Source organism: Thamnophis sirtalis, unplaced genomic scaffold (genome assembly GCF_051295495.1).
Source record: "Thamnophis sirtalis isolate CommonGarterSnake01/CBP01778 unplaced genomic scaffold, rThaSir2_p1.2 scaffold_6, whole genome shotgun sequence".
Lineage (NCBI taxonomy): Eukaryota > Metazoa > Chordata > Lepidosauria > Squamata > Natricidae > Thamnophis > Thamnophis sirtalis.
In genome coordinates this window covers 96,614,428-96,627,599 of record NW_028261386.1, presented here as the reverse complement: position 1 = coordinate 96,627,599, position 13,172 = coordinate 96,614,428, and the positions used below count along the sequence as shown (strand labels likewise).

Below are 13,172 nucleotides of genomic sequence, written 5' to 3'. Positions count from 1 at the left end.
GTTTCTTCTTGCTTACATGAATTTCATTCATAAGCGTGTACACACACCAACCAAAAAAGTATATCGATGTCTTCTGGCTTATCCATAAAAGATATTTTCATTCTCTCTCCTTCTACTTACACAATACATACAAAAAATAATCTACAAAAATCATTTACACTTGATTTCAGCAACAATGTTTCTAAGAAAAAAAATGGTTCTGTCCAACCATCATAAAAGGAATGTCAGTAAATAATAAATACAATGTGCTTTCTTTCCTATATAAACATATTTACACTTGAGTCTTTGGTTTATGTTTGAATTTCTTTATAAAGAACTTTGATCAGGCTGTCATTGCACAGTAAAATAAAATATGCCATTTAAAAAAAATGTTTGCGGGATGTGTGGCTGTATCGTCTCTATATATATTCTTGCAGCACATAAAACCTACAGATTATCAATCTGTACACAGTGTTTTTAAAAACTTTTAACAGTATGAAATTAAGAACAAGTGTGAAATAAAACATTCAGTAGAATAGATACATGCAACAGATGACAGGACTAATGTAGCCGAGAGATGGTGGAATATGCAAACACTGGAAAGTTTTATTTTGAATAGCAGATGTGTTCTGCCTTGAGTCTTAATTTATTTTTGTGGCACTATATTCAGATTGTATACAGGGACAGAACAACAGTCTCTCTCTCTCTCTCTCTCTCTCTCTCTCTCTCTCTCTCTCTCTCTCTCTCTCTCTCTCTCTCTCTCTCTCTCTCTCTCTCTCTCTCTCTCTCTCTCTCTCTCTCTCTCTCTCTCTCATGTGTATATATATACTTTACACCATTTATTAAGAAAAATACTTTTGCATTTAAAAATTAAGTCTCCCTTTCACTAAAACACTTCTTCATCGGTTCAACAGCGGATGCCAAAACACAGTTTATTAAATTTCATATTATTTGGTTCACTTGATTGTATTTATCATTTCATATTAAGATGATTCAAGGTACTCCAGTGCAACATCATAGCAGAAACGATATTGTTCCTAATAGAGCAAAAAACACAAAAGTTACATTGCATTTGTGAAGGAAAGAAAATGAAGTAAGCACTACTGCTCCATAGACTTAATTACATATTTTGTTCTTAACTCACCATGTTTTTATATTTGCTCATGATTTTTGTTAAAAATTAATAATAATTGGAATTCCTCGCTATCAATGGCTTCATATCTTATTATGATGCTCATTGCTAGTTATTTGTCTACCAAAGGATAGTTCTGCTTTTTCAAAATAATAATAATAATAATAATAATAAAGTATTAACATTCATTCATCAACTGACAAACCTCAATTTTTAATACTATAGCTGGTATTACACCAAACTGAATGAATCATAAAACTAAGTCGAGCAAATCTAATGTAAGCTCCCAAAATAAAAAAAAGAATGTGAATAAGTCAACATATATAGGTTATAATATGGTTATGAAAATGTGTATTTCCTAACAGATATATCTTTTACCAAGGCCCATGATCTGGAAGGAACAATAATCTGAGTGTCGAAAAGAAATGTCAACTCTTTATCTGATTTTTTTTAAAAAAAATTACCCTTCCTTCCAGGTGTAGAAACCACCATCATACGGCACGTAAAAGGAAGTGTGAAAAAAACACACCCTAAAATAATTTACTGCTGTGTGGAGGTCAGGTGAGAATGTTTGGCTGGTTTCCTTGGCTGGTTCCTTCTTAACAGCTTTTGGAGATGCGATCAAGCATTTTGCCCACATAAAACATGACCTTGAAAATACCTCACTTTGGCAGCTGCTCAGACTGTAACAGAATAGCACCATTGCTTTGTGCTTTTACGTATAATCAAAGCTGTTAGATATCATAGCAGGCTAGAAATACTAAAATAAACAACACTGATTATAAAGTATGTGTCTTGAAGTGGTTTTAAATTATAAGTGGGGAAGATATAAAGTACAGATCAGTGGAACTGCCATCCTCCAGTCTGGCTGAACAAAACCAAACCAGTGCATAAATCTACTAGTGGGAATATTTTGCCAAGGAAAAGATGCAAAAGGGATTTATAAGTAATTGTAATGGTGGTAGCCAAAGAGGAAAATATGTTATTTTTCATAGAAGAGGTGTGTAATGTTATTCCACAAATTGATCCGAGACTATAACTCTTGCCATAATTGGCCAAGAATGGTAGGAGTTCAAGGGCTATAAGGTCTCCTCTCTTGCCCCAAACTTGACCCTATGTTTCTCCTTTCTTTCTGCCTTTTCATCCTCATGCCTATTGATTTACCTCCCTGCTTCCCGTTCTTTACTCTTTCCCACTTTATATGCTGTAATATTTTAGGAAAACAAATACTAGGCAAATATGCTAATTACGGTATGCCTTTTCTGTTTGCAGGATGTCAGTTGTTTTAAAAAGCCCCACATCAGAAGCACTAGAGTTGATATGGGATTCTAATTTCTATTGCTTTTAGTTAGGATTGTTTCCATAATTTGAGAGGCTGGGCTGTGTAGATTGATTTACCTTATATTTGAATGATTGTTATGAAATTGAATTCAAAGAATAATAAAAAAGGCCTTTAATAGTCACAGGTTACAGATTCATAGGTTTCAAATTAGTACTGGCAATAAGCACATCTTATTTTATTCTGATGCATGCAAAAAACCTTTATTTCAACATTTTAAGTGTCTGCAGTTTAAAAATGTACAAGTCTAGATTTAATTATAAACTTCAGGATTTAATTAATTCTATATTGTTACCTATGGATATTATATGGATCTTTTTGTCTCTTTTTTGGTAATTAGCCATTTTCTTATCTTAGTAGTATTTACTTTGACTAAATCACCATAATGTACCTAGTTTTTTCTTCTTCTTTGCATAACCATCATCTCTCTCTTTCACTCGCTCTCATTTCCCCTATTAAATATAATTACTGTTACGAGCCTGTGCTCTTTGAATTGAATCATTTAATGTTTTAATGAATTTTTGATGATGCCTCCTGTAAGATTGGAAATTCTCTATGTATTTTATTTGGCAGAGATAGGTAAATCCAGGCCAGCCTGGATAGCAAACTATTTTAATTCTACAGAACTGTCTGGAATTTTCTTGACAAAAATTAGCATTTCAGGCTGATCCCTTGTTTAAACCATATATGTGTTAAAAAGAAACAATTTGATGCCTTCTCCCCAAAAACTCATCTTTACAAGCTACATTATCTTCTCCAATCACTCTTCTTAGTTAGCATTGAGATGATAGCAACCCAAAATTGCCTGAAACTCTGTCTCATGAGTCAAACTGGGACAGGAAGTTAAAGAGAGAGAAAGATGTTTCCAGCGATTAGTGTGGAACTACCATCTCTCAGATTTATCAAAGGCCTATAGAGGTGGTGACTAGAGCCTTTGACCTTCAGCATACATTGAGTGCACGGGAATACTTATACAGCTATAAATCAGTATTACTACATTCTAGATGTATTCTAATTATTTTAGAATGTTTTGTTAGTAATTAATTGATCATAGTCTGTATTTCTTGGTGTCTTAGAAAAATGATTTTATTTAGATGACTTATATGATTTTCATGCGTTTGTTTATCTGTTTATCAGCAAAACATAACTTACCGGGGTTTCTACCATGTTAGGCTTACTGTTCCGTAAAGTTTTTACTGCATGGAAAACATCAATGACATTTTGCCTTTTAACCATTTCCACTACAATGCCTATAGCACAAAACATCCCGCTTCGTCCACCGCCGTTCCTGAATAGGAAAAGACAATGGTTAATAAAAAATACTGCCTTTGTAAAGAAGAAGCGATGCGGTGACTCAGCTAAGGTTCTGAGCTTGTCGAACAGTAATGTTGGCAGTTCGGCGGTTCAAATCCCTAGCGCTGTGTAACAGAGTGAACTTCTGTTACTTGCCCCAACCTAGCAGTTCATAAACATGTAAAAATGCAAGTAGAAAACTAGGGACCACCTTTGGTGGGAAGGTAACAGCGTTCTATGTGCCATCAGTGTTTGCTCATACCGACCACATGACCATGGAGATGTCTTTGGACAGTGCTGGCTCTTTGGCTTTGAAACGGAGATGAGAACCACTCCCTAGAGTCAGAAACAAGTAGCACATATGTGCAAGGGTAACTTTTACCTTACTTTACCTTGTAAAGGAGGCTGAATTAGTTTGAAATTGAGCAATTCTTCCTGTTCTTGTTATTGGATGTTCCCAAGACATTTAAACAGACCCTATTTGTAGTTCTTTGCCTTATCCTTCATCAATCTCTGCTCATTCTGAATTTTAGCTTTCGTGTCATTAGTTCTACACATATGGATTATTATTATGTGTTTGCCTTAGTGAATCCACCTTCTTTCCACTTCCATTATCTCCCCTTTCCATTTTCAGTTTTTCACTCAACTTTTTGCGGCAGCCACTCTGGCTTCTTCTTTTCCATCCTCCCCCCCCCCCTATTATTTGTTATGGTGCTTTAAGTATATCTTTTCTGAGGTTCGCCTTGGGCTTCAGTTTCTCTCGCCATTAATTTTTAGTAATAATTGCTTTAAGATTATTCAGATTCACCATATTGAGATCTTTATATGTATTTTATATGTATGTATATGTTAGGGTATAGGTATATACATATGTATATAGCATATCTATATGCATGTTATGTGTACACCTTTGAGGGTCGGAAACAGAATTTCATTTTTAATGTGTGCCAGAGTGCCAACAGAGGGAAACATGACAATAATGGTTATCTTATCTTTAACATATGTGCTTGATTACATTAAGATTCACTATTCCTGAATATAAAGCATTTCATCTGTACATGTTATTTTTCTTTAATTGTCCCACAACTTGTGTTTTCCCTGTTGATTAAGATTAAGTCAAGCAGAGCTGATCGCTCATGCCTTGTTAAACCCACTGAAGGATTTTCAGAGAGACACATCAATTATTTTCTTGAAAGGACCATGTTTGTTAGAGTTTATCTTCCAACAGATGTTGAAATAATTAAAATGTCCCATCACTACTCCTTCATGTCTTTTTGAAAGACATGTAATTAGCATTTGGTAATCTCCTATTATGGTTTTATATCATCCTTCTTTTTTTTCCTTGATAACCTGTTACCTAACAATAGCCTTGTTGTATTTGGGCTCAGTTTCTGTTTCTTCACCCCAATATGATTTAATTCTAATTAGCTCATAATTACACAGCAACATGTTGAAAATGAGTATGGGAGGAGGGGAGAGAGATGGGGAGTATGGGAGGAGAGAGATGGAGGGGGAGAGAGGGAAAGGGAGGGACAGAGAAAGAGAGAGAGAAGAAAAATTATACATTCTTTGCCTTAACAAAATTGCCTAGAATGAGGGACTATTAGAAGGAGGAACTTAAATTTGTTCAATGTTCAATGGTTGTAGGAAAGATTTTGCTTAGAAAGTAGTTCTAAATACTTGAGGTGGCTAGTATATACAATGTGGTCTGAAATATCCCTCATGTTTCCATTACATTTATTAATCTAGATAACCCTGCCCAAGTGTGTGACATCATCAAATGAGATATGCTATCATCAATGAGAAAGGCACATACCATTCTTGGGAAGAAGAAATATTCCTCTTTGACTAGAGAAATAGGAGTACACACTATTGTTCTGTTAGTGAGACATACCTAGAACATTCACCTACATGAAATTCCATTCCACAGCATAGAGATAATAAATAGTCAGGATTAAACTGTTAAATTACACTTACAGACAATGAATTATGGTTCTCCCTTCCCCTTCTTCACATTCTTCTTGCCACTTTTCCACTTGAAGAATTAAGTTTAGGAATGACCTCTTGGAGCCTGGGACATCCCTATGAGGTGCCCAACTCAGATACTGGAATTGCTGAACCATCAGGTAACCTTCCTGAGGCTAATGGGGGAAAAAAGCAATTGTATACCCACTATGGACAATACCATGATGTTACAAAAGAATGAGTGGCTATATTAAGATCAATGAAAAGTTAATGGCATGCTAGCTTTCTAGTTCATCAGGCAGGATAGCAGAAAGCACAATGACAATTTCCTTTTACTCTCCACAGTTACAAAAGTGTGAAGATGAAGAAGAGTTGGTTTGCAATGTAGGTTAAGTCATATCTCAATTTGCACTGTTGCTACAGGAAAAAAAGTATTCTTCAAAAATATTATTTATTTATCACCTTTTTATCTCACATAGTGAATTTAAGATAAAAGTTTGCAATTATTTAGTCAAATTTCTATAAACAGTCCCGGTCCAAAGGGCTTTATTCTTTTGGGTTGGGGAAATCCATCTTTGTCAGAGAAAATGTAGCTCAATTAACAATGCCACAGATTAATTTTAGGTGCTGCATTTGATGCAAAGCAAGATGTTCAAAGTATTTCATTTTTTCAAAAGTCTTATAAAACAGATTAGGCTGGCAGATAGTAAAATGTGGTTTTTTAATGCGGAAGTAATCCGATCATCAGCAATTCTAATTTTACAGATTTTTTTTCCTTTCTCTTTTCTTGCAAACTCCTATACCATCTGAGAAAAGTTTGAAAACATTTCTGGAGATAGATGAGGGGATTTCCAGAGAAAAGAACAGCTGCTAGGTTGAAATAAAATTCAATGTTTTCAATTCGAGGTGTGCGGTATTTGGATCTGATATGGGTACGTTCATTGTACCTTTTGGAGCCATGATTTTTTCTAGGGTCAAACTAGACATCCAACCTAAGAAAACAGCCACCTGAATTAAGGAGATTGTGCGGATTACAATGCCTCCTGAACTTAAAACGAGTAAGTTCCAGAGCCTTTGTGGTTATGGAATACTGTATATTGTGTAGTGGCAGGAACCAGATTGGTTACTTTAGTAACCAATCATAATACATGAAAACCTTCACTCAAATACAATTGTTCTAAGTTTCCCCCAAAACAATTGTTAACAGTTAGAGTTATCTAAAGGTTAGTTTCAGTTTAGCTCGGCTTAACACAACTATATACATTCAATACATAACAGAACAAGCTCAAGAAAAGACAAGTTTCTTGAAATGATTGTTAACAGGTCCAGCAAGGATGTTGTAGCTGAAAGAAATTGAATTGTAGGAGTTGAGGTCCACATGTCTTAAAGTTACCAAGATTGAAAATCGCTACCATACAGTAAGTTTTTTTAATTAAAGCCATTTAATTTTGTAAAAAAGTTCTTCTGAATACGGAAGTCTATTACAATAGCTTGGTAAACATGCCTTACCCTTGTTAAATTGCATATCCTGAAAATTCTGTTGATTACATCACACTCCATTGAGCAGGACATGCACTCAACCTGAATAGGACCATATCTCAGCATTCCTTCCTCTGGCCAATATTGTGGGGAACCCTGTGTGATATTAAATAAATGTATGGAAAAACTTAAGTAGCTTTAGACATTGTGCTAAATCACCATACAGTGTGGTGTCTTCTAAGTAAGACATCAGAATCACATCAGATAGCTTAATCATTATGCAAATACAACAACACAAGATTGGGAAAAAAAAGTTCACATTGTTCCACTTTTGCATGGTAAAGCAGTTTTAATTACCCAACTCTTCCATTAATTGCAAGTGCTGATGGAGCTCACAGTTCTCATGCTTAATTAAACTGGCTCACATCTGGAAGGAGGGCAACAGGTTCAATATATGAAATCTTCTTTTTAGCAGTCTCTTTTACATTAAATATTTTACTTTACGGTGCAGAATATACTATTAGCCAGCAAGGGTGTGAATGGATAATAATATATCTGGGCCAATTTGATAGCATGACAAACAGCCCAATTTACTTTGTACTAATATGGAGATTTTCCAGTAGAATTGGGACTCAAATTGCAAATCTCAGCTCAGTTGGCTAAGATTAAAAAATCATAGCTTTTTTCCCCTTTTATTTGTTACCTTGCTGTATTTCAGATTAATTCACTAATGGATCTTTGTGCAAGAACAGTATATGGATCTTCTAAAATAGGAAACAGGTATAGCCTAAAGCACAAAAAGCAAGGCACTGCTATGAAAAAAAAAACATAATGCAGATGACCCTAGTTTAGGAACTTGAAACATTATAAAAATAGGAAAGTTTTTTCTAGAAAGGAGTACAGAGATGTGAGCATGGTGATACACTTTTTACTTACTTACTTCTTTCCTTCCCTCCCTTCCTCCCTATGCAATGCAATACAATGCAATAGCAGAATTGGAAGGGACCTTGGAGGTCTTGTAGTCCAACCCCCTGCCTAGGCAGGAAACCCTATGCTGTTTCAGACAGATGGCTATTCAACATCTTCTTAAAGACTTGCAGTGTTGGGGCATTCACAACTTCTGGAGGTAAGCTGTTCCACTGATTAATTGTTCTAACTGTCAGGAAATTTCTCCTACTTCTATTTATTTATTTTAAATGCTCAATACTAATGCCATTTATATACTCCTAGGCAAGAAACCTATAGCTATCAGAAGAATAGCTTCAGGATGTAGAGTGTGGATAAATTTTAAAGAATTTAGCAATAACAACAGCACTTAAGACTTATATACTGCTTCATTGTGCTTTTACAGTCCTCTCTAAGCAGTTTACAAAGTCAGCATATTGCCCCTAACAATCTGGATACATCCTTCGAACCTCGGAAGGATGGAAAGCTGAGTCAACTTTGAGCTGGTGAGATTTGAACCCCTGGCAGTCAGCAGAATTAGCCTGCAGTACTGCATTCTAACCATTGCACCACCATGGCTCCTATGATCAACTAAGGTTAAAGACAGAAAATACAGTAAACAGGGTGAATGATAGATGTGACGGAACAAAAAAACCTATAGTTGAGACAAAACAATTGAATGCCCAGTACTTTCTGACACAGCACCAACTGCTACAGTATACCAAGATACCGAAATCCAAGAAATCAAGATATTTTCCAGAAAATCAAACTTTTCCTTTTCCCAGGAAAGAGCAGAGGTGGTATGCGGCCGGTTCACACTGTTTCGGACAAACCGGTAGTGGTGGCGGTGCGAGGCTCTGCCCACCCACCCTGATGTCATCATGGATCTTCTGTGCATGTGCAGAAGGTTCTGTGCATGCCCAGATATGCCCAGACACGCACACTCCCAGTACCGAACCGGTAGTGAAAAGAATAGAATACCATTACTGGGAAAGAGTATCAGTAAATAATACTGAATGACAGAACAAAGGTTTGATACATTCAGCATTGCTTCATGAAAGTTCATGACTGAAGTCTTAGCAAAATCATTTATGTGAGTAAAAGTTAGCAAAGTAAAACCTTAATTTAACAGATGTCCATTTAGGAAATTTTGGATAGTGTAGCTCAGATTTCCTATGAAACACCTCCCTGAAATAGCAGACTAGTATGTTATATCCAAAGTAGTTTTAATAAAGCAGTTAACCTTATATTATTTGTGGCAAAGTAGTCCACCAATTAATGTCATTTGCCTAGTATATTTACATTATGCAAATAACACAAACAGTTGCAAATAAAATAAATAATTTGTGGCTCAGGAATAATGTATGTTCTACTTCTCATAGGCTGTTAAATCTAGATTTCAGTGTGCTCTCCTTTCTTACCACTTCTACATGCAAGTAGTGTTTCTTACTTCACAGGCTCATGGAGAAATGTATATCAATCAACATGTTTTCTGTTTGCTTATTCATCTCGAATAATACTGAAAACCTCAGAAAGGACCAGGTCTAGATTTGATCCTCTCCTCATTCTGTCTGAATGGGCTTTCTTCAGTCTGGAATTCAGTTGAATTTAATGCATTGGCTAGTTAGTTACATTATAATTATATTTTATAATCATGTTTGTGTATTTAGGACCCCAAAGGTATGTCCATTTATGTAAAAGATGTTCCTTATAATTTGCTGTAGGTATCCAAGCATTCTCAGAAATGCTCTAGATTTTAATGTGAACACATGCTCCTTTAGTATTTATCTACTAGCTGATAACCCAGCACTGCCTTGAGAATTAGTTCATACCAACCCTCCTTCCACGAACATCACATTTCTAATCTTGGATTTTCCCCCTTACCAGAGGGAGCCCCCTTGTGGAGTACTGTGAAGCCGTTACCATGGCAACTCCACTGCGTTGTACAGTAGATGCCATTTTAAGGCAGTATGGTAGACTTAAAGCACAACAGGCAGTTAACAGAACAGACATTCCAAGGGGTGTTAGGGGTGTCTTATCCCCACCGTATTTGTTTCCAGAGGGTAGTAATCTGTGTACCAAGTTTGGTTGAAATTGCTCGAGGTGTTCCAAAGTTATGCTGGAACACACACACACACACACACACACACACAAACAGGTATGTATATATGTATGAGTGTATATACCTATACATATAGGTATGTGTGTATCTACATCTATAGACCTCTAAATGTGAGAGGCCATTTGGTTCAGTGGTTAAGGCACTAGACTGGAAATTCGGAGATTGTGAGTTCTATTTTCACCTAAGGCATGAAAGCCGGGTGAGAGAAAATGACTTTGAGCCAGTCACTTTCCCTAGGCCATGATGTCAGGCTTGGGTTACAAGTTGGTTGGTCAATTCCTGTCTCAAACAATAGATCAACACTCAGTTGATAAAAACAAAAGCACCTGCAGGAAAATACTAGATATAAAAAGGAATATTTATCTAAATCTGCATAAGGAAGACACATGAGTTTATGTATGTTATGTATGTGTGTGCACATATACAGTATATCTGTATCTATGTGGAAGCATCTGTAGTACAGATGTCTATGCAATGTACCGTATTCAGAACATCGATACCATTTCAGACTGAACATGAGCGAAATTTTCTACTGAAAAAAAAAAAGTCATTTTAAGGTGGATTGCACAAACTTTTTGAGCATCAAGATCTTACTTGCGCTAAATCAACTTCATTTAACATCACGAGAGAGGTACAGCCATAATCATAGACTAGTCTCCAGAAATCTTTCACAGTGTTTGGCAGAGGATGCTGTGTGACAATGAAAGCAGCCGGTTGTCTGTAGCTCTGTATTTAAAAATAGATAAAATACAAATAAAAGAGAAATGCAGACAGCAATATCCCCCTCTTCAAATAAGTGTATAAATCTTACACAACTACTGCACCATTCTCCAGGTTGAGCAACAGAATAATAACACAAATAGACAATTTATTAACTCATTTCATCTTGAGATGGATAAGATGGGAGTAGGAAATAAAAAAATTAAATCATGGCCAGAACTAAGGAACTTGTTAGTTTTTGTTTTCACTTTAGTTTACTTTTTTGTCTTGGAGAAAGAGAGCATGATAGATTTATTTGGTCTCATGATAGATCTTAAGGTAGAACGACCTTGACCATGAACAGTTACCTGCTTTTGTTTTAGAGTTATGCTGGGTGTCAAGAAGTGGATTAATGAGTTAATTCCTTTAAGCTAACTGAGAATTGGATTATGGGGATGATTGGTGTGTATCAGAAACAGTGAACGTGAGCATGTACTCCTATTACTTCCTTCTGAATCTTCTCTCGTTTTGCAGCAGAATTAGACTTAGTTATCTAGGCAGAGGATTGCAGGAGGCCGTTGCAGCTGAAAACAGAGCTTGAGAGCCCGTTTTCACTGGCAGACTGGTCGTGCCACCAAAGGTGCCCCCAACACAAGTGACATTGAGATGACCATGCCCACCCTGACCACGCCCACCCCAAGCCCCCAAAGTCAAACACAACCCTGATGTGGCCCTTAATGAAATTGAGTTTGACACTCCTGCTCTAGACGCTATTAGAGGTCCAGAGTTCCATGCTGTACTGCCCAGAAAAGTTAAAGAAATCTGAGCTATCACTTTTTCTTGTTTCTGACTTTATGAAAAGCTCAGAAGGGATCTGCAAGCAGCAAGGTGAGAGATCTCTTCTTTCCTTTCTTTTGGATTTTTCTAACCTCTTCTGAAGGGAAAGAACATCTGTTCAGAAGGGCCTTTCAAGGCTAAGATCATTTGGGATACTTGTTTTAAATTTTAATAATAACTGTATAAATACTAATGAATTAATTATAATGCAGAAAATAACTGTTTTGGTTTTTAGGTGTATATAACCATGAGTCCTTTGGCAGGTTGGAAGTGATTGTTTCCTCAAAATACAAGATCACATTAAAATGTAAAAATATCCAAGGTCTCCTATCATTTCCCCTCGGCAATTTTCAACTCCAAAAAAAACTACAGAAAATTTGTAATATTCATCAAGTCAGAAAAATCAATACTTTTATATTCTTGATTAAAAATATTACTGCATATCAGAATAAGTGTGAATTAATCTTTTTTTCCCCAAGTACCAATAATTCTGTTGCATATTTCTCATCTAGTCAAGGAAAATAGTCACTTACATCCATAAGGGCAGCATTGATGTAATTGCTGCTCTCACCATCAATAGTAATTAAGAAAGGCAGACATCTGTCAGGTGGCAGCATATCCATAAAGCGGTTTTTGTCATGATTTCTTGGCAAGCATGCTATGCTGCAGTCTTCGGCTTGCAGCCGAGGAGTCACAGAATTCAGGGTCTACAAGGAAAAAGAAATATTTATTTTGACATTGAATAATTAACTCAAAGAGATTTGGGCATAAGGGATACAGGCAAGGTGACAACGTTGAAAGCCACAAAGAAAGCAAAAGTATTTTTACTTCTGTTTGCTCAGGAATAGGGAAGGAGAATCTGGGTATATGGAATTGGAAATCATCATGTAAAATTCATGCCCTGTATTTTACACCTATCTAAAATGCAAAAATTGCTCCTGATGGGCCAAAACTTATCCACATACAAATGAACTGGCAGCCTATAGTGATTACAATCACACAGCAATATTCTCCATATCCAGACGTGAAAGAACACCATGAAAGAAGGACAATGCATTATGAATCTGACACGAGGTACAAAACATTCCATATTTTAGGAAGCGAAGAAATTGTGTTTTTAAAATGACACCAACCAAGGAATGTACCTGGAATTCATCTTTAAGATGTGAAGAGTTTGTCTGAGAGTCTATTCGAATCATGTCAAAATATGCAGCTTTAAATTCACAGACTGGGATGGCAGTTTCTCCGCATAAGCAGGCTTCCAGGATGGCATCATGAATAAAGATATACTGTTCCTGCCAGAGAAAGAACAGAAGAAGTTTGGGAACCCTACAGTTGGACAGATCGTTTAGGTCACTGAATCCAACCTCTTGCTCAGTGTA

General features: G+C 36.2%; 1 protein-coding gene across 7 annotated transcripts in view; it reads right to left on the bottom strand.

The window, feature by feature from the left end:
• Positions 1-730: 730 nt before the first annotated feature.
• Positions 731-13,172, bottom strand: part of PTPRK (protein tyrosine phosphatase receptor type K) — a 432,976-nt gene continuing 420,534 nt past the window's right edge. For all 7 annotated transcript variants that reach the window (XM_087718519.1, XM_087718514.1, XM_087718515.1 and 4 more), the window contains 7 exons: positions 12,936-13,085; positions 12,324-12,497; positions 10,849-10,980; positions 7,218-7,343; positions 5,721-5,884; positions 3,603-3,738; positions 731-1,016 (listed from right to left, as the gene is read on the bottom strand). In XM_087718519.1, coding sequence (XP_087574645.1) covers positions 963-1,016; positions 3,603-3,738; positions 5,721-5,884; positions 7,218-7,343; positions 10,849-10,980; positions 12,324-12,497; positions 12,936-13,085 — 936 coding nt within the window. In that variant the 3' untranslated portion in view covers positions 731-962. The remainder of the gene's footprint in view (positions 1,017-3,602; positions 3,739-5,720; positions 5,885-7,217; positions 7,344-10,848; positions 10,981-12,323; positions 12,498-12,935; positions 13,086-13,172) is intronic.